The sequence below is a fragment of the Chiloscyllium punctatum genome, chromosome X (genome assembly GCF_047496795.1).
Source record: "Chiloscyllium punctatum isolate Juve2018m chromosome X, sChiPun1.3, whole genome shotgun sequence".
NCBI classification, from domain to species: Eukaryota; Metazoa; Chordata; class Chondrichthyes; order Orectolobiformes; family Hemiscylliidae; genus Chiloscyllium; species Chiloscyllium punctatum.
Window position 1 is genome coordinate 32,510,045 of NC_092791.1, and position 21,109 is coordinate 32,531,153.

General features: G+C 43.3%; 1 protein-coding gene and 1 non-coding gene across 4 annotated transcripts in view; one reads left to right on the top strand and one right to left on the bottom strand.

Moving 5' to 3' along the window:
- timeless (timeless circadian clock) overlaps positions 1-10,807 on the bottom strand; it is a 62,729-nt gene extending 51,922 nt beyond the window's left edge. For 2 of the 3 annotated variants that reach the window (XM_072567050.1, XM_072567048.1), the window contains exons 1-3: positions 10,684-10,807; positions 5,741-5,881; positions 1,511-1,664 (exon numbers count right to left, since the gene is read on the bottom strand). In XM_072567050.1, coding sequence (XP_072423151.1) covers positions 1,511-1,664; positions 5,741-5,837 — 251 coding nt within the window. In that variant the 5' untranslated portion in view covers positions 5,838-5,881; positions 10,684-10,807. Of the gene's footprint in view, positions 1-1,510; positions 1,665-5,740; positions 5,882-10,563 lie in introns of all 3 variants that reach the window. The other variant, XM_072567049.1, reaches the window with a different exon arrangement.
- A 391-nt stretch (positions 10,808-11,198) lies between these two features.
- trnas-cga (transfer RNA serine (anticodon CGA)) lies at positions 11,199-11,280 on the top strand. The gene has a single exon. It is a non-coding gene; the product is annotated as a tRNA-Ser (tRNA).
- The last annotated feature ends 9,829 nt before the right edge of the window (positions 11,281-21,109 follow it).

Sequence of the window (21,109 nt, forward strand, 5' to 3'; positions counted from 1 at the left end):
TGTTGGTCGATGAGGTGGGGATTTAGAATGGAAACATAAAAGCAGGGCATCAATCACTGCTGCCTTGGAGCTTGTACAATGAAAGTTTCAGCTCACAACTCTACTAAGGGTACTGACTTATCCTAGGAAGCCCTATCCGAGGCCTTCAAAGTCTTCTGTAGCTGTCTTAGTAAAGATGAGCAAGCGCCCAAGGATTGAAGTTTGATAAATGTGTAGTGCCCCTAATGTTGTTTCAACATGCTCTACATTGGTGCTTTTGTCTCTTACCAGAATTAGCTTTCAGAGCAGCTTTCGTGATAGACTCAAATAAAAAAGTATAATGACTGCTCAGCCTAGCAGCGCCCCATCAGCAAACATTCCCTGTCTCAAGAACAAATCTTCCAACTTTGAAAGAAAGTAACAAGAATGGAAGATTCAAATAGCAATGACGTCCAGCATATCCCCTCTATCAGCATTGGAAAGCCAGCTAATTGATACAGAGTTCACATACAGTCAATCTTTGTTTGCTGCCTGGTTTTGATTAGAAAGCCAACCTTCCCATGCACGTCCCTCTCCCCTCACCATGTTAAAGCATTGTTCACAGGCTAAACACCATACTATTCCAAAGCTAGATTTGAAACTGCATTAGCTCTCCCATCTCAGCATCCCCCCTTTCATCTCGAGTCTCCTTCTCCTTTAAACAATTTTCTGTATTTCTTTGGATTCCTCAAGCTCCACTTTGAAATTGTTATCACAAGGAGCCAACCAAAGAGAGTCCCTTTAGACAAGCCAAATGGATAGTGAGTTTTAAGATGATTTGTAGCTCAGGTTAAGGTTCTGGATGTAAGTTTGCTCGCTGGGCTGGAAGGTTTGTTTTCAGACGTTTCGTCACCATTCTAGGTAACATCATCAGTGAGTCGCTGGTGAAATGCTTCACTGGAGGCTCACTGATGATGTCACCTAGTATGGTGATGAAACATCTGAGAACAAATCATCCAGCTCAGTGAGCAAACTTACATCCAGAAACTAAATGGATATTTAGTTGTCTTATTTACTTGATTATAGCAAGTAGAAATCATAGAATCCCTACAGTATGGAAAGAGGCCATTTGGCCCAGCAGGTTCACACTGACTCTCCAAAGAATATACCAGACCCATTCCACTGTTTAATGCACCTAACCTACATATCCTTGAACACTATGGGCAACTTAGTATAGCCAATTCAACTAAGCTGCACATCTTTGGACTGTGGGAGAAAACCGGAACACCCAGAGGAAACCCACATAGACTTGGGGAGAATGTGCAAACTCCACACAGACAGTCGCTCAAGGCTGGATTTGAACCTGGTTCCTGGTGCTGTGAGGCAGCAGAGCTAACCAGTGAGCCACCATTTTAAAATTTGGAGATGATTCACATTTCACTGCTGTAGTCTGACATATTACCTAAATGGAGAGAACACAGCCCTTTTCAATGCAATGAACACTCTGTAAAAATGCTCCATGCAGCAAAACGCTTTCAAATTTGATTGATACCTGATAACTGCCTCATACAGCACCTTCTCCTGAGGATACTGTGTGATAATGGGCAGTAAATCTTTTTGTAGAATCTGTGCAGCTCCCAGTTGCTGCCGAATGTCTCTTGTCTCATCTTCGTGTCTTAAGTACCTGATTAGATCTTTGACACCCTCTGAAAAACAAGAATGAATCCTAGTCAGCATCTGCTTTTAAAATCAAATGTCACTTCTAATCATCTCCACTTCTTTTCCTGAAGTTATCGGCTTTTGTTTGACCGTATACTCAAGTGGCCATTTTTCAGGCACAAGCAGAGAATAGGTTCTGGCTGGATATGCTACCATGAGGCCATCACAACCAGACTTGACTCTTTTCCTGTCCAACAGCCACATGTGCACCTTCCAGAAATAATTCTTCAACTGCAAAACAAAAAAAATTGTCAGGCCATGGGGAAAAACCAGGACTAGTGGAGCGATCCTTCAGAATGCTAGCACATGATGAGTCAAATGCCTCTACTTCGCTGGCTTCCTTCCCACATCTCTAATATTCCAAAGCAAACAGTAGCTGGAGTTGGTTCACTGAACACAAACCATGAATCCAACCTGCAGATCTCTTGCTCTCTAAGGCCTTGAGTAGCATTGTTACAGACAGATTATGAGTTTCAAAACAAATCATTCTCCCTGTTCTCGCCACCTGACAAAGGAGTAGTACTCCAAAACCTTGGAATATAACTTGGTGCCATGTGACCTCTGACCTTGTCCACCCCAGTTCAACACCAGCATCTCCACATCTTATCCAGTACTACTATCACCTACGCTCATAACAGCAAGCAGACTGCAATTTAATTTTTCTCCTCTCTTTAAATAGTAGGGTGTATTTAAAGTTTGGGAGAAGATTTGTAGCTTGGGTGCTCGTTGTTGTGGTTCTGTTCGCCGAGCTGGGAATTTGTCTTGCAAACGTTTCGTCCCCTGTCTAGGTGACATCCTCAGTGCTTGGGAGCCTCCTGTGAAGTGCTTCTGTGCTGTTTCCTCCGGCATTTATACTGGCCTGTCTCTGCCGCTTCCGGTTGTCAGTTCCAGCTGTCCGCTGTAGTGGCCGGTATATTGGGTCCAGGTCGATGTGTTTGTTGATAGAGTCTGTGGATGAGTGCCATGCCTCTAGGAATTCCCTGGCTGTTCTCTGTTTGGCTTGCCCTATAATGGTAGTGTTGTCCCAGTCGAATTCATGTTGCTTGTCATCTGTGTGTGTGGCTACTAAGGATAGCTGGTCGTGTCGTTTCGTGGCTAGTTGGTGTTCGTGTATACGGATCGTTAACTGTCTTCCTGTTTGTCCGATGTAGTGTTTTGTGCAGTCCTTGCATGGGATTTTGTACACTACATTAGATTTGCTCATGTTGGGTATCGGGTCCTTCTTTCTGGTGAGTTGTTGTCTGCCACGCTCAGACAACAACTCACCAGAACGAAGGACCCGATACCCAACATGAGCAAATCTAATGTAGTGTACAAAATCCCATGCAAGGACTGCACAAAACACTACATCGGACAAACAGGAAGACAGTTAACGATCCGTATACACGAACACCAACTAGCCACGAAACGACACGACCAGCTATCCTTAGTAGCCACACACACAGATGACAAGCAACATGAATTCGACTGGGACAACACTACCATTATAGGGCAAGCCAAACAGAGAACAGCCAGGGAATTCCTAGAGGCATGGCACTCATCCACAGACTCTATCAACAAACACATCGACCTGGACCCAATATACCGGCCACTACAGCGGACAGCTGGAACTGACAACCGGAAGCGGCAGAGACAGGCCAGTATAAATGCCGGAGGAAACAGCACAGAAGCACTTCACAGGAGGCTCCCAAACACTGAGGATGTCACCTAGACAGGGGACGAAACGTTTGCAAGACAAATTCCCAGCTCGGCGAACAGAACCACAACAACAGGGTGTATTTCCCCACTCCCTCTATTGGTGAACTATGACTTTTGTAAGGGAGCACATTACTGTAGGAAAATTAAACCAACGTAGGGCTTATTTCATATACTTTTAGACATTGGGGATTGATTTGCAACAGAAACACAATTACAAACATACAAGGAGAGATAGAATAGTAAAGGATAAAGAAATTGTTCAACTCGTAAAACTAAACTACATAACAACCAAGAGATACACGTTTAACAATGCCCCAGATGGAGTTTTAAGATGGAGCCCAAAAATCTAAAACTGCAGCTGGCAGTCTAGACTTCCTTTCTAGAGATGGTTTGATTGGCTAGAAAGCAATGGAAGAGTTGTATATAGCTTGTTCTCTTTAAAAAGTGAGCTAATTTTTCTGAAATGAAACTTCTATTTCGCTGTTTTGATGAAAGCAAGTTTAACTTGCGGAAAGCAAATGTGAATGGTGGCTTTTTTTTATACAGGAAGAAGAGACTTTGCAAGAATGACAAGGCTGTGTGCCATTACTTCCATTGCCTTGGCATGTACCAAGTGGTCTGTCTGATTTAATTCCTTTTATTGACCCCGACAGGCTGGCACATTCCAAGGTCCAGGACCACATGCTGAGGGACGCACTAAAGCTTGGGGCAGCTGCCACCAAGGCACAGTTGGGAAAGACCACCACCTAAGATCTTTCTTCCAAAAGTACAATGGGGGTCTATTCAGTTATCAGACCTTCCATTACCTCAAATGTATGTAAAAAGAGCCCTGTATAAGTACAAGATGCCTTGGACCTTTTGTTTTACAACTGCAGGGAATGCCAAATTTCTAAATGTTACTTTCTCAAGTACATAGTCTGCACAGAAACACTTCAGTATTATAAAGATTTTTCATGAATAAAGTATATTTATGCAATTAAAAATAAATTCCTTTTATCATACTACACAGGAGCTGGTTAGAGTGGTTTGCTAGGCACCACTCAAGAAGGCATTTAAGACTCAATCACATTGCTGTGAACTTGGAGTCATATGTAGACAAGACCAGGTATGAGTGGCAGATTTTTCCCTAAAGGACATTAGTGAACCAAACAAAAATGATTTCATGGTTATCATTGGACTAGTTTTTTTGTTTAATTTTAGTCTTTTTAAAAATTAATTGGTGAGATTTGAGCTCTGGATTACTGATCCAATGACAATTATACAAGTGGTTTGGATGCGAACATAGGAGGTATAGTTTGTAAGTTTGCAGGTGACATCAAAATTGGAGGTGTAGTGGACAGCGAAGAAGGTTATCTCAGATTACAACAGGATCTTGATCAGATGGGCCAGTGGGCTGAGGAGTAGCAGATGGAGCTTAATTTAGATAAATGTGACGGGCCACATTTTGGGAAAGCAAATCTTAGGAGGACTTATACACTTAATGGTAAGGTCCTGGAGACTGTTGCTGAACAAAGAGACCTTGGAGTGCAGGTTCATAGCTCCTTGAAAGTGGAGTCGCAGGTAGATAGGATAGTGAAGGAGGCGTTTGGTATGCTTTGCTTTATTGGTCAGTGTACTGAGTATAGAAGTTGGGAGGTCATGTTGCAGCTGTACAGGACATTGGTTAGGCCACGTTTGGAATACTGCAATTCTGGTCTCCTTCCTATCAGAAGGATGTTGTGAAACCTGAAAGGGTTCAGAAAAGATGTACAAGGATGTTGCCAGGGTTGGAAGATTTGAGCTATAGGGAGAGGTTGAATAGGCTGGGGCTGTTTTCCCTGGAGTGTCAGATGCTGAGGGGTGACCTTATAGAGGTTGAGAAAATCATGAAGGGCACGGATATGGTACACAGACAAGGTCTTTTCCTTGGGTTGGGGGAGTCCAGAACTAAAAGGCATTGGTTTAGGGTGAGAGGGGAAAGATATAAAAGAGACCTAAGGGGCAACTTTTTCACGCAGAGGGTGGTGCGTGTGTGGAATGAGCTGTTAGAGGAAGTGGAGGAGGCTGGTACAATTACAACATTTAAAAAGTATCTGGATGGGTATATGAATAGGAAGGGTTTAGAGGAATATGGGCCGGGTGCTGGCAGGTGGGACTAGATTAGGTTGGGATATCTGGGTCAGCATGGACGGGTTGGACGAAAGGGTCTGTTTCTGTGCTGCACATCTCTATCACAATACTCCTGTGCCAACAGTTTCCCCCCAAGTCGATGGATAATGGCTGCCAGAAAACCCTATCAATTCTGAGATACAACATTCATACAATTTAAAGAATTAAACCTCAGAATTTAAAACATGGCTAAAAGCGCGGGCCTGAAACAACTCACCTAAGCAATCAGGCTCTTTGTGATAACTGTCCCCCTCCAGGTACCCCAAAGCACTGCACGTTGCTAGTAGTTCACAGTTCATCATGTTCAGGTCCATACAATACACTCTTCAAAGTAGTAAAGACATAGGACAGAAGCAACCTGGAACAAAAGAAATGCAAGGGGGAAGAGAGAGAAAAAACAAGGGTGAAATTGCTCCAGCTGTAAACGGGACAGTGTGGAAGAATCATTTTATCATCTGCTCAAAAGTATATTGCAAATGAAATGTTGTTATAAAGGGTGGAAGAGAGAAGTCAAATGTATACATCGGCGCAAAGAAGACAAAAAGTGTGCTGTTCCCACACTCCTACCATTGCGCATTTCAAGGGTCATCAACCTAAAACATTAACTCCATCTCTGTCTAAGATGCAACCAGACCTACCGAGTACTGCTTGCATTTGCTGTCTGGTTTTAAGCTAACAGCAAAATGGTCACTATGAATTCCTGGTCTTAATCATGCTGCTCTGCAAAACAGAATATGACACTATCACCATTAACCTCTTACTACAGTCCTGCCAGAACAGGAGGCTGGCACAAGGGCCCCACCAGTTTCTTGAGAGTGGTAGGATTGGCAAAAGTCACATACTGCATCCCTGAAAAGAGGGACTGGTAGACATCTTGGGGTGTTATGAACATATGAATATGGAGTAGGCCATTTGGCCCTTCAAGATTACAGTGGTGCTGGAAAAGCACAGTAGGTCAGGCAGCATCCGAGGAGCAGAAAAATTGGCGCTTTGGGCAAAAGCCCTTTGTTTTTCCTATCCGAAACGTCGATTTTCCTGCTCCTCGGATGCTTCTGACCTGCTGTGCTTTTCCAGCACCACTCTAATCTTGACTCTAATTCCCAGCATCTGCAGTACCCACTTCTGCTATTTGGCCCTTCAAGCCTGCTCTGCCATTCAATAGGATTATGGCTGATCTGATTGTGTCCTTAACTCCACTTTCCTGTCAACCCTTTTAACTCCCTTGATAATCAAGAATCTAACCTACCTCTCTTTGAAAAAAAATTCAATGACTCTGCCCCCACTGCTAGCTAAGGAAGGGCACTCCAAAAGGTGGCTCGGTGGTTACTACAACCTCACAGCACCAAGGACCCAGGTTCAATCCTAGCCTTGGGTGACTGCCTGAGTGGAGGTTGCATGTTCTCCCTGTGTCTGCATGGGGGTGCTTTGATTTCCTCCCACAGTCCAAAGATGTACAGGTTAGGTAGATTGGCCATGCTAAATTGCCTGTAGTGTCCAGGGATGGCTGGATTAGGCACAGAAAATGCAGAGTCACAGGGATAGGGTGGAATCCTCTTTGGAGGGCCAGTGTGGATCCGATGGGATGAATAGTCTGCTCCTATGCTACGACTCCCAACCATCAGAGGAAAACAAATTTCATCTCTTCTTGTGGAGTTAAAAATACATTTGCCATCCCCGAAGGAGGAGGTCACAAGGATGGCTGGAATTTCAATCACCTCCATTCTCCTTCCACTGAGTAAAACCACTTGTGATCCCTTCGATATTTTACTTATTGTTACTGCACCAAAGACCCAGTTTCCCCTGGCACTGAGGCCAAATGCAACACCCCAATTTTCTAAAATTAGATCAGAATTGTCAGAAGTTACGTGACAGCAGGTTATAGTCCAATATGTTTATTTGAAATCACAAGCTTTCTGAGCACTGCTCTTTTGTCAGGTGAAGGCACAGAATTTATAGGCAGAGAGATCATTGCAAGATGATTCTAAGTAATTACCTAGAATTATCTTGTAATAATCTCTCTACCTATAAGTTCTACGCCTGTGCACTTCCCTCCACTTCACTTGACGAAGGAGCAGTGCTCAGAAAGCTTGTGATTTCAAATAAGCATGTTGGATTATAACCTGGTGTCATGTGACATCTGATTTGGTCCACCCCAGCGCAACACCAGCACCTTGACATCATCAGCAGAATTGAACCTGGAAAAATATAGTGCTACACCAGGCAACACAATTATTCAAGTTAACTTCTGAGCTAATTTAATAGAATATCCTCCCTCTCTCTATTATTCTCAACACTCCTTGCGTATGTTAAGGACAGTTGGCATTGCAAACTGTACTAAAATTGGTGACACCTGAAAAGTTGTATCGTTATCTGCTGTAAATGGGCGGCATGGTAGCATAGTGGTTAACACTGCTGCGTCACAGTGCCAGAGACCCGGGCTCAATTCCTGCCTCAGGCAACTATCTGTGTGAAGTTTGCACATTCTCCCAGTGTCTGCGTGGGTGTCCATACGGTGCTCCGGTTTCCTCCCACAGTCCAAAAATATGGAGGTTAGGTGAATTGGCCATGCTAAATTACCATAGTGTTCAGGGATGTGTGGATTAGGTGCATAGTCAGGGCTAAGTGTAGAGTAATAGGGTTAGGGAATGAATCTGGGTGGGTTACTCTTTGGAGGGCCAGTGTGGACTTGTTGGGCCGAAGGGCCTGTTTCCACACTGTAAGTAATCTAATCTAAGTAAAATTGAGAAGTGCACAAGATTTAAAATGGAAAAGCTGCATGTTTGAGAGTGATACTAACAATATGTGTTACTGACATCAGCGACAACACTTCATATACAAAACAGGGGAAACAATGACATTAGGTAAAGGTGGATAAATCCCCAGGACCTGTACCTGAGAACTCTGTGGGAACCTAGAGAAGTGATTGCTGGGCCTCTTGCTGAGATATTTGTATCATCGATAGTCACAAGTGAGGTGCCGGAAGACTGGAGGTTGGCAAACGTGGTGCCACCGTTTAAGAAGGGAGATCAGCCTAACCTCGGTGGTGGGCAAGCTGTTGGAGGGAATCCTGAGGGACAGGATGTACATGTATTTGGAAAGGCAAGGACTGATTAGGGATAGTCAACATGGCTTTGTGCATGGGAAATCATGTCTCACAAACTTGAGTGAGTTTTTTTTGAAGAAGTAACAAAGAGGATTGATGAGGGCAGAGCAGTAGATGTGATCTATATGGACTTCAGTAAGGCGTTCGACAAGGTTCCCCATGAGAGACTGATTAGCAAGTTAGATCTCATGGAATACAGGGAGAACTAGCCATTTGGATACAGAACTGGCTCAAAGGTAAAAGACAGAGGGTGGTGGTGGAGGGTTGTTTTTCAGACTGGAGGCCTGTGACCAGTGGAGTGCCACAAGGATCGGTGCTGAGTCCTCTACTTTTTGTCATTTACATAAATGATTTGGATGCGAGCATAAGAGGTACAGTTAGTAAGTTTGCAGATGACACCAAAATTGGAGGTGTAGTGAACAGCGAAGAAGGTTACCTCAGATTACAACAGGATCTGGACCAGATGGGCCAATGGACTGAGAAGTGGCAGATGGAGTTTAATTCAGATAAATGTGAGGTGCTGCATTTTGGGAAAGCAAATCTTAGCAGGACTTATACACTTAATGGTAACGTCCTAGGGAGTGTTGCTGAACAAAGAGACCTTGGAGAGCAGGTTCATAGCTCCTTGAAAGTGGAGTCGCAGGTAGATAGGATAGTGAAGAAGGCGTTTGGTGTGCATTCCTTTATTGGTCAGAGTATTGAGTACAGGAGTTGGGAGGTCATGTTGTAGCTGTACAGGACACTGGTTAGATCACTGTTGGAATATTGCGTGCAATTCTGGTCTCCTTCCTATCGGAAAGATGTTGTGAAACTTGAAAGGGTTCAGAAAAGATTTACAAGGATGTTGCCAGGGTTGGAGGATCTGAGCTACAGGGGGAAGCTGAACAGGCTGGGGCTGTTTTCCCTGGAGCGTCGGACGCTGATGGGTGACCTTATAGAGGTTTACAAAATTATGAGGGGCATGGATAGGGTAAATAGACAAAGTCTTTTCCCTGGGGTTGGGGAGTCCAGAACTAGAGGGCATAGGTTTAGGGTGAGAGGGGAAAGATATAAAAGAGACCTACGGGGTAACGTTTTCACACAGAGGGTGGTATGTGTATGGAATGAGCTGCCAGAGGAAGTGGTGGAGGTTGGTACAATTGCAACATTTAAAAGGCATTTGGATGGGTATATGAATAGGAAGGGTTTGGAGGGATATGGGACAGGTGCTGGCAGGTGGGACTAGATTGGGTTGGGATATCTGGTCGACATGGACAGGTTGGACCGAAGGGTCTGTTTGTGTGTTGTACATCTCTATGACTGTAGAGACCTACATTTTTGTGGGTCTTGTAAACGGTTGCTGAGTCTACTTCAAAATGTGAAGAAAGCCAGTCTAAATCTTCAACTATACGTGAAAGAGAGTAGGTAACATCGAAAAACATAAATATGGCGCAGTGGTACTTGCAAGCTTTACTTAAAATGCAGAAGCGTTTTTCAACACAAATGACATCTCTTGGATGCTGCCTGAACTGCTGTGCTCTTCCAGCACCACTAATCCAGATTCTGGTTTCCAGCATCTGCAGTCATTGTTTTTACCTTTTTATCTCCCCAAACCCTCAACCCTTCATCATCTGAAGTATTCGAAAGAAATGTCAGCTGGTTTCCAAGGACAGGCTGAGTGTTCCACAATTTAAAGATGTCAATATATTATTGAGAATCATATTCCAGATTTGTTTTCAAATTATGCAAACATTTTAAAATATACAAAATCCAGTAAAATGAGGTATTGGTTCAAAAGGAAAAAAAATGGGAAGGCAGGAAAGGCGGGGGGGGGAGGTGGCGGGGAAGATAGCTGAAGAACAAATGATCAAACTGGCTAAAAGAATTTCGGATCTAAAAAGGAATATTTTTGAATAAGTTTGCAACCCAAAAGTGACAAATCACAATCCTGAATTTACCGGTACAGGCAGGATCAAGCAGGATGACCTCCTCATGTGGCAAAATCATTCTGTTTTTAGTTGAAGGGATTTAATTTGGGGGAGAACGATTTGAAGGGAGGGTAAAAGAAACAAGCTCACCTTAGGTGTTGCAAGCTAATTTCCGACTGAAATGTTTCAACTCGATTTTCCTCCTAAAATCTGAATAACCCGCGCTCCAAGAATTCCCGCCAACCCTGGAACCGCCAAACTGGGAGGAGACAGGGGTGGGAAGACCCGATAAATAAATAAAGAGCAGAATATGGATCCTGTGAGCACAAAAAGTATGTATCATTTCTATTTGTAACATTAAATATTGTCCGTTCCTTAGTAAATTTTAGAGTGGGCTGCATACTAATGCAATGGACGTATGTCTTGATTCAGGACACCCCTCTCGAGGCGAATTTAAAACAGTCCAGGCGGAGAACTGCAACGCTAAATTAACCTTGCGTCAGGTATTCCGGATTTCCCCGAATAGATGATCGCGTGAGAACGTTTTACAATACGCAATTTTAGAATGAAGCGTCTTAAAACAATACAATAACGCTGTCCCATTCAAATAACTGCGAGTTTATTCCAATCTTCTATTTAAACCGCTTTCAACTGCGACACTATGAGTCACGGTGGCCGAGTGGTTAAGGCGTTGGACTCGAAATCCAATGGGGTCTCCCCGCACAGGTTCGAATCCTGTTCGTGACGATGTTTTTTTTAGGGAGGGGGTTAAAATACAATCCAGCATAATTTAACGTTCATGTTTTGCTCCTCGAAACGTTCACTTCTCACATAGCAGTCCCTACCTACTGGCATACTAAGGTACAAACTGCACATCTTGCTTTAGTGTTAATATTTCATAAAGTCCTCTCAATAGGTCAACCAAAACCATGAAAGATCACTTCTGAAAAGCTTATTACCTATTGTATTAAAAATCATATTCTGCTCACGATGAATTAAATAATATTTTGATTACCCATTAGACAACAACCTTTAGATTAAAATGCTTCAGTATTTCTTACATGAAAGATTAACATCCATTTCCTTGACTATTATGTTGTGTGTTCAAATTGTCTTGTTTACATCATATTCCAGGTACTCAGAGGAAAACAGTTGCTGCACTTTGGGGGGGGTGACATCACACTCTAAGTATGAAAAACATTCATGGAACTAATTGCCACGACTAGTAAAACAATCACTGTGGTAAAAACAATGACTGCAGATGCTGAAAACCAAATACTAGATTAGTGATGCTGGAAGAGCACAGCAGTTCAGGCAGCATCCAACGAGCAGCGAAATCGACGTTTCGGGCAAAAGCCCTTCATCAGGAATAAAGTACCTAACATTGTTTTATATTTTTCCATATTTCATGCAGAAATGCACAAAAGTTTCATTTGATTCCACCAGTTTGGATCAACATTAACCCAGCACATGAACCAAACACAATGAGAAAACATTTCTAGATCTCTCAACCTTTTTTCCCTTCATACACCTATCAAGTCCAATCTGAAGTATTGACATTCTTTCTGCCTCAGTCACTAACCTGGGAAATTAATGCAACAAGACTTCTTCAGAACAATTCAAACAGTCATACCAGATTCAAAACATCTCTCCCCAGATGCCACCAAACGTGGAGTCTCTTCAGAATTTTTTAAAAATTCAGATTTCCAGCACTTGCAGTTTTTTGCTTTTATGACTGGAAATTAATTCATCTCACAAATGTATGCACAAGTAAATTTCTCCTGCCCTTCATTTGAAATCTAAAAAAATTCAGTGGTATCAGTGGACATCCTAGGATCTGAATGAGGTGACTATAGAGAAAATGGATGTATAGTGAAGATTTTCCAAAACAAACTAGTTTCTAGAAATGTTTCCAGCAGATCAGAAGTTGGCAGATATAACTGCTCTTTGAGAAAGGAGAGAGAGAAAAAGGAAGTAACTGGCCAATTATCCTGAAGTTAGTCATTAGTAAAGTGTTGGAATCTATTACTGAGGAAGTCTTAACACATTTGGAAAATTGTAAAATGACCAGTTGGATCAACAAGGTTTTGTGAAAGAGAAGTCATATTTGAAAATTTATTTGTCTTTTGAAGTTGTATGTTATAGGGTAGATAACAGAGAGCCAGCATTTAGAGCATACTTGAATAACATGCAAGATAAGGGCTCGTGGAGATTGAGTTAATATATATGCATGAATAGAGGATTGGTGAACAGACAGGAAGCAGAAAATGGGGATCAAATAGGCACTTTCAAGTTGGCAGCAGTCAGTAGAATTAGTGGAATTCTGCAAGTGTGGAAAAGGACACGGAAGACCTAGAATGTAGGGAATTAGATGGTGACATCTTGAAAAATGTCCATATTACAGAGAAGGAAGTGCCGGATGTCTTGAAACGGAGCTGGGGAAACCCAGCTTTAAGTTCCACCTGCTCCAGAAGTGTGTAATAACATCACCAAATGGGTTGATTAGAAAAATAATATCAAATTTGAAAAGTATGGACTAAGCAACCAAATATAATATTTCCAAGTTTGCAGGTAATATAAGGCAGAGCAGGAATGTGTGTTGTAAAGGAGATGCAAACTATTTTGGCTCGAGAAATCGTGGATGCATTGGTGATTATTTCCCAGAGTTCGATAGATTCAGGATCAGTTCCTGCGGATTGGAGGGTGGCTAATGTTGTACCACTTTTTAAGAAAGGTGGGAGAGAGAAAACAGGAAATTATAGACCAGTTAGACTGACCTCAGTGGTGGGAAAGATGCTGCAGTCTATTATAAAGGATGAAATTACGACACATCTGGATAGTATTAACAGGATAGGTCAGAGTCAGCATGGATTTATGAAGGGGAAATCATGCTTGACTAATCTGGAATTTTTTGAGGATGTAACACTGAAGATGAACGAGGGAGATCCAGTATATGTAGTGTACCTGGACTTTCAGAAAGCTTTTGATAAAGTCCCACATAGGAGGTTAGTCAGCATAATTAGGGCGCATAGTATTGGGGGCAAAGTACTAACTTGGATTGAAAGTTGGTTGGCTGATAGAAAACAAAGAGTATTGATAAACAGCTCTGTTTCGGAATGGCAGGCAGTGACCAGTGGGGTACCGCAGGGATCAGTACTGGGATCGCAGCTTTTTATAATATATGTTAATGATATAGAAGATAGTATTAGCAATAACATTAGCAAATTTGCTGATGATACTAAGCTGGGTGGCAGGGTGAAATGTGATGAGGATGTTAGGGGATTACAGGGTGACCTGGACAGGTCAGGTGAGTGGTCAGATGCATGGCAGATGCAGTTTAATGTGGATAAATGTATGGTTATCCATTTTGGTGGCAAGAACAGGAAGGCAGATTACTACCTCAATGGAATCAATTTAGGTAAAGGGACAGTACAGAGAGATCTGGGTGTTCTTGTACACTGGTCAATGAAGGTAAGCATGCAGGTACAGCAGGTGGTGAAGAAGGCTAATAGCATGCTGGCCTTCATAACAAGAGGGATTGAGTATAGAAGCAAAGAGGTTCTTCTGCAGCTGTACAGGGCCCTGGTGAGACCACACCTGGAGTACTGTGTGCAGTTCTGGTCTCCAAATTTGAGGAAAGACATTCTGGTTATTGAGGGAGTGCAGCGTAGGTTCACGAGGTCAATCCCTGGAATGGCGGGACTACCTTACACTGAAAGACTGGAGCGACTGGGCTTGTATACCCTTGAGTTTAGAAGACTGAGAGGGGATCTGATTGAGACATAAGATTATTAAAGGATTGGACACTCTGGAGGCAGGAAACATGTTTCCGCTGATGGGTAAGTGCCGAACCAGAGGACACAGCTTAAAAATACGGGGTAGACCATTTAGGACAGAGATGAGGAGAAACTTCTTCACCCAGAGAGTGGTGGCTGTGTGGAATGCTCTGCCCCAGAGGTCAGTGGAGGCCCAATCTCTGGATTCATTTAAGAAAGAGTTGGATAGAGCTCTCAAGGATTGTGGAATCAAGGGTTATGGAGATAAGGCAGGAACAGGATACTGATTAAGGATGATCAGCCATGATCATATTGAATGATGGTGCAGGCTCGAAGGGCAGAATGGCCTACTCCTGCACCTATTGTCTATTGAAACGCATAAAAGTGGAGAAGTCCCCAGGACCTGATCGGGTGGGAAGCTGGGGAAGTGATTGCTGGGCCTCTTACTGAGATATTTGTATCATCGATAGTCAAGGGGAGGTGCCGGAAGACTGGAGGTTTGCTAATGTGGTGCCACTGTTTAAGAAGGGTGGTAAGGACAAACCAGGGAACTATATACCAATGAGCCTGACGTCAGTGGTGGACAAGTTCTTGGAGGGAATCCTGAGGGACAGGATGTACATGTACTTGGAAAGGCAAGGACTGATTAGGGGTAGTCAACATGGCTTTGTGCGTGGAAAATCATGTCTCACAAACTTGATTGTTACTTCTTCAAAAAAACTCAAAGAGGATTGATGAAGGCAGAGCAGTAGACGTAATCTAATTGGAATTCAGTAAGGTGTTCGATAAGGTACCCCATGGGAGACTGGTGAGCAAGCATGGATGTCATGGAATACAAGGAAAACTAGCCAATCGGATATAGAACTGGCTCCAAGGTAGAAGACAGAGGGTGGTGGAGGAGGGTTGTTTTTCAGACTGGAGGCCTGTGACCAATGGAGTGCCACAAGGATCAGTGCTGGATCCACTACTTTGTCATTTATATAGATGAATTGAATGTGAACATAGGAGGTATAGTTAGTAAGTTTGCAGATGACACCAAAATTGGAGGTGTAGTGGACAGTGAAGAAGGTTACTTCAGATTACAACAGGATCTTGATCAAATGGGCCAGTGGGCTGAGGAGTGGCAGATGGAGTTTAATTCTGCATTTTGGGAAAGCAAATCTTAGCAGGATCTGTACACTTAATGGTAAGGTCTTAAGGAGTATTGCTGAACAAAGTGACCTTGGAGTGCAGGTTCATAGTTCCTTGAAAGTAGAGTTGCAGGTAGATAGGATAGTGAAGACGACTTTTGGTATGCTTTCCTTTATTGGTCAGAATATGGAGTACAGGAGTTGGGAGGTCATGTTGCGGCTGTACAGGACATTGGTTAGGCCACTTTTGGAATATTGCGTGCAATTCTGGTCTCCTCCCTATTGGAAGGATGTTGTGAAACTTGAAAGGGTTCAGAAAAAATTTACAAGGATGTTGCCAGGGCTGGAGGATTTGAGCTATAGAGAGAGGTTGAATAGGCTGGGGCTGTTTTCCCTGGAGCATCGGAGGCTGAGGGGTGACCTTATAGAGGTTTATAAAATCATGAGGGGCATGGATAGGACCAATAGACAAAGTCTTTTCCCTGGGGTAGATGAAGCACTAGATGGCATATGTTTAAGGTGAGGAGGGAAAGATATAGAAGAGACCTAAGGGGCAACATTTTCACGCAGAGGGTGGTGCGTGTATGGAATGAGCTGCCAGAGGAAGTGGTGGAGGCTAGTACAATTGCAATATTTGAGAGGCATCTGGATGGATATATGAATAGGAAGGTTTTGGAGAGATATAGGCTGTTGCTGCTAAATTGGAGTAGATTATGTTGGGATACCTGGTCAGCATGGATGAGTTGGACCGAAGGGTCTGTTTCCATTGCTGTACATCTCTGTGACTGTGTGACTCTAAGTATAGCGTCAGTGATGCAGCCTCAGCTATTTACAATTTACATTAATAGCTTAGACAATGAGACAGACGGTAATACAACGAAGTTCTGTTGTGGCATAAAGCTAGGTCAGGAAGCAAGCTGTGAAGACACAATCATTATGGACAGGTTAAGTAATTGGGCAATGGGTGGGGTGGCTAGATAGAGGTTAATGTAGGTGTAAGTGTAATTTTGTTTAGTATTCAGAATAGAAGATTTTCAAAAAAAAAAAGTGATTTTAAATGTTAATGTTCAGAGATATGTGCAAAGGAATACAAAAAAATTAGCAGGCAAATACAAGAATAAAGTCACCGTGCTACAATAGTTTTGGGCTTCTGGAATATCTTAGAATAGTCACAGCACAGAAGGAGGCCAATCAGTCTTGTCCACACAGGCTCTACACAGGGGCAGTTTGCTTAGTACAACACCTCAGCCTTATCTCCAGTTGTTTCTGTTAGTTGGGGAAATGGGCCACACTCTCTCAATATGATATTAATTGTTTAATCTGGGACGAGAAGACGTTTCTTCTTTCAAAAGGCTGTGAATCAGCGCTGCAGAGCATTGCAGATGTTCAATTGTTGGGTATGTTGTGGGGCAGCACAGTGGGTAGCACTGCTGCCTCACAGTGCCAGACACCCAGGTTTGATTCCGGCTTCAGGTGACTGTCTGTCTGTGTGGAGTTTGCACATTCTTCCCGTGTCTCCATGGGTTTCCTCCCACATTCCAAAGATGTGCAGGTTAGGTGAATTGGCCTTGTTACATTGCCCATAGTGTAGCTTGGGTGCATTAGTCAGGGGTAAATATAGAGGAATGGGTTTGTGTGGGATACTCTTCGGAGGGTTGGTGTGGACTTCTTGAGCTGAAGGACCTGTTTCCACACTGTAGGGATTCTGTAAAATACTATACTCAAGCTGGGGTAGACAAATTTTGTTTTTCTCAGGCAATCTAACGATATGGGAAGCTGACACGAAAGGAGTAGAGACAGGTAGTTAGTTGGGATCGTACTGAATAGCAAAACGATGTGCTGTTTGGCCTACTCCTGCTTCTTTTTCTTACATTCTATGACCCTCAGTATCTGATGTCTTATGGTTCTCAAAATTAGCATCAACCTGCTTCTGTCCTGCCCTATTGTTACACGTTACATTACACTTTTTGCCCTAACAACAATAACTTGCATTTATACAGCGTTATTAAAATGGTAAAAATGACTCACCAGGCATGATGAAACAAAATTGGACACCAAGTCACAGTCAGTTCAGGCAACCAAGCACTTCACCAAAAGTGCTAGTTTTCAAAAAGAAACCCAAACATACAAATAGAAAGCAGGAATTTTCAGCATTGCTTCACCTGAGGCCCACTGAAGAGGTTACCGAGTAGGGTAACGAAATGTCTAGAAATGAACCTTCCAGCTCAGCGAGCAAACCTACATCCAAAACCTCAACCTGAGCTACAAATCTTCTCAAAACTCGTATCACAAAGTGCCCTACAGGAAGGAGGAGGAGCAAACTTCCACCAAGAATGGCAGCACTTTACCTGAAGTGTCCATTCTTCATGTATGAATCTACTGAAACTAAAAATCATACAACACCAGGTTATAGTCCAACAGGTTTATTTGGAAGCACTAGCTTTAGGAGCGCTGCTCCTTCATCAGGTGGTTGTGGAGTATGACATCGTAAGACACAGAATTTATAGCAAAAGTTTACAGTGTGATACAACTGAAATTATATATTGAAAAAGACCTGGAGTGTTTGTTAAATCTCTCATCTTTTAGAATGACCATGTTGGTTTCAGCTCTTTCATACGTAAATCCCAAAACTTGTTTTTTAAAGTTACACTCTCAAGTGAATTTTAAAGGTGTGAGGCTGTCTGTGTCCCAGTGTTCAGACTGGTTCTATTTCTAAAAAATAGAAATAGAATCTTACATGGATTCATGCAGTTTTTGAGCAAAATAAAATGTAATTCTGCAAGTACAAATATTTTGTGTGTGTGTGTGTGTGTGTGTGTGTGTGTGTGTGTGTCTCTCTCTGGCAGTGGAGTCACCTGTTGTGTCACATGAACCCAAGATCCCAGTTGAGGCCATCCCCGTGGGTACCAAATTTGGTTATCAGCCTCTGCTTGACCACTTTGCATCATTGCCTATCCCGAAGTTCACCTTGGAGTATGGTCACCTGAAGGTCGGAGGTCAAATGTCCCGGACTGCTGAAGTGTTCCCCGACTGGGAGGGAACACTCCTGTCTGTTGATTGTGGTGCGCTGTCGATTCATCCATTGCCATAGCCTCCATTTGGTCTCACCAACATACCATGCCTCAGGGCATCCTCGCCTACAGCGTATGAGATAGACAACATTGGCTGAGTCACGAGTATATGCTGCGTCCATGGTGGGTGGTGCCTCACGTGTAATGGTGGGATCCATGTCAACGCTCTGACATTTCTTGCAGTGTCTGCTGTGACAGGGTTGTATGGTGTTGTCCTGAAAGCCCAGCAGTTTGCTGCTAATAATGATCTGTTTGAGGTTTGCTGGTTGTTTAAAGGCACGAAACAGAGATGTGGGGAAGGTCTTGGCGAGGTGCTCATCCTCATTGATGATGATATGTTGCAGGCTGCAAAGAATATGGTATAGTTTTTCAGCTTCTGGAAAAGGGTACCCTGTCAGTTGCAGCTCGTGTCTGTCTCCTGAGAAGGTCATTACAGTTTCTCACTGTGGCACGACAGAATTGGCGGTCGAGGAGTTGAGCATCGTGGGCCATTCTTACGAGAGCACCCTTGAGTACTTCCAAATGCCCGTCATGTTCCTCCTTATCTGAATAGATCCGGTGTACGTGTAGGGGATGGCTGTTTTAACGTGTTTCAGGTGGAAGCTGGAGAAGTGTAGCATCATGAGGTTACCCGTGGGTTTGCGGTAGAGTGATGTGCTGAGGTGCCCATCCTTGACATGGATGTGTCTCACATTGGTGAGACCGAGCAGAGGCTACGGCAAGGGATGAAATGGACACCGCACAACAATCAACAGACAGGAGTGTTCCCTCCCACTCCAAGAACACTTCAGCGGTCCAGGACATTCAACCTCGGACTTTCAGGTGACTATCCAAAGTGGACTTCGGGACAGGCAACAACGCAAAGTGGCTGATAGGGGACGGCCTCAACCAACAGCTTGGGTTCATGTCACACTACAGGTGACCCCACTTCACCACACACATCCTACAGATTCATACACAAGCTCTCTTGCATATGCTCACACTTATACCCTTTACACTCACCCACACTCTCACATAAGTTTGTGGGGTGAACTTGTACTTGCAGAATTACATTTTATTTTGCTCAAAATCTGCATGAACCCATGTAAGATTCTGTAAATCCCTTTTTTAGAAATAGAATCAGTCTGAACGTGGGGCACAGACAGCCTGACACAGGGCACCTCACACTATCAATGCATTATCTGAGACAACATGGCACCTATTGTTAAAGTTCACTTGAGAATGTAACTTTTAAAAAGGCTCTGGGATTTACATATGAAAGAACTGAAACCAACATGGTCATTCTAAAAGAGGAAAGACTTAAACAATCCAGGTCTTTTTCAATATATAATTTCAGTTACATCACACTAAACTGTAAATTCTGGCACCACCGATCTGATACTCCACAACCACCTGAAGAAGGAGCAGCACTCTGAACGCTAGTGCTTCCAAATAAACCTGTTGGACTATAATCTGGCGTTGTGTGGTTTTTAAACTTTGTACACCCCAGTCCAACACTGGCACCTCCAAATCATCGAATCTACTGAAGATATATCACCTGAAAAGACAATCACAATCAAATTCAATCTAGTCCTGGCCAAACATCTGCACATACTGACATTTTCTAGCAAATCTGTGTAACAATAAGGACATGATACAAAATTTAACCCAAGCCACCAAAGTCAATATTAGGGACAAGTGACCCAAAGCTTAGTAAAGGAAATAGAAGGAAAAGTAAAAGTAAAAAAGGAATAGAGAGATGGAAATTTGGATAAGGAATTCCAAAGCCCAAGGCCCTGGTGCATGTATGGAATGAACTGCCAGAAGTGGTGGAGGCTGGTACAATTACAACATTTAAAAGGCAGCTGGATGGGGATATGAATAGGATGGGTTTAGAGGATTCTGGGTCAAATACTGGCAAATGGGGTTAGATCTATTTAGGATAGCTGGTTGGCATGGATGGGAAACCGAGAGGTCGGTTTCCATACTGTACATCTGACTCTGTGGTGGCTACTCCTTCAGCTGCCTATGTGGTGGACATTAAAGTTGTGGATGCTGAAGAACACAGATCTCGGGGTGGTTTTAAAGGGCTGGAGGAGGTGACGGAGAAAGCGAGGGACATGGGGCTGGAGATCAGGAGGGGTAGAAGGGCTTGAGGAGGTTATAGATAGGGGTAGATGTAGGGGCTGAAGGAAGTTAGAGATAGAGAGGAGCATAGGGTGTTGTAGGAGATAGAATCATACAGCACAGAAACAGACCCTTTGGTCCATTTTGTCCACGTCAACTAGATATCCCAATATGGCCTAGTCCTAATTTGCCAGCATTTGGCCCATAGCCCTCGAAACACTTTTTATTCACATACCCATCCCATTGCCTTTTTTAAAAAGTGTAGTACCAGCCTCCACCACTTCCTCTGGCAGCTCATTCCATGTATGTCCCATCCTCAGGTTAATTTTTGGTCTTTGTGTCTTTTACACCTCAGGTCCTTTTTAAAAATCTTTCCCCTCTCATCTTAAACCTATGCCCTCTAGTTTCAGACTCCCCTAATCTGGGGGGGGGGGGGGGGGGGGGGGGGGGGGAAGAGAAAAGAAAAGACCTTGCCTATTCACCTTATCCATGC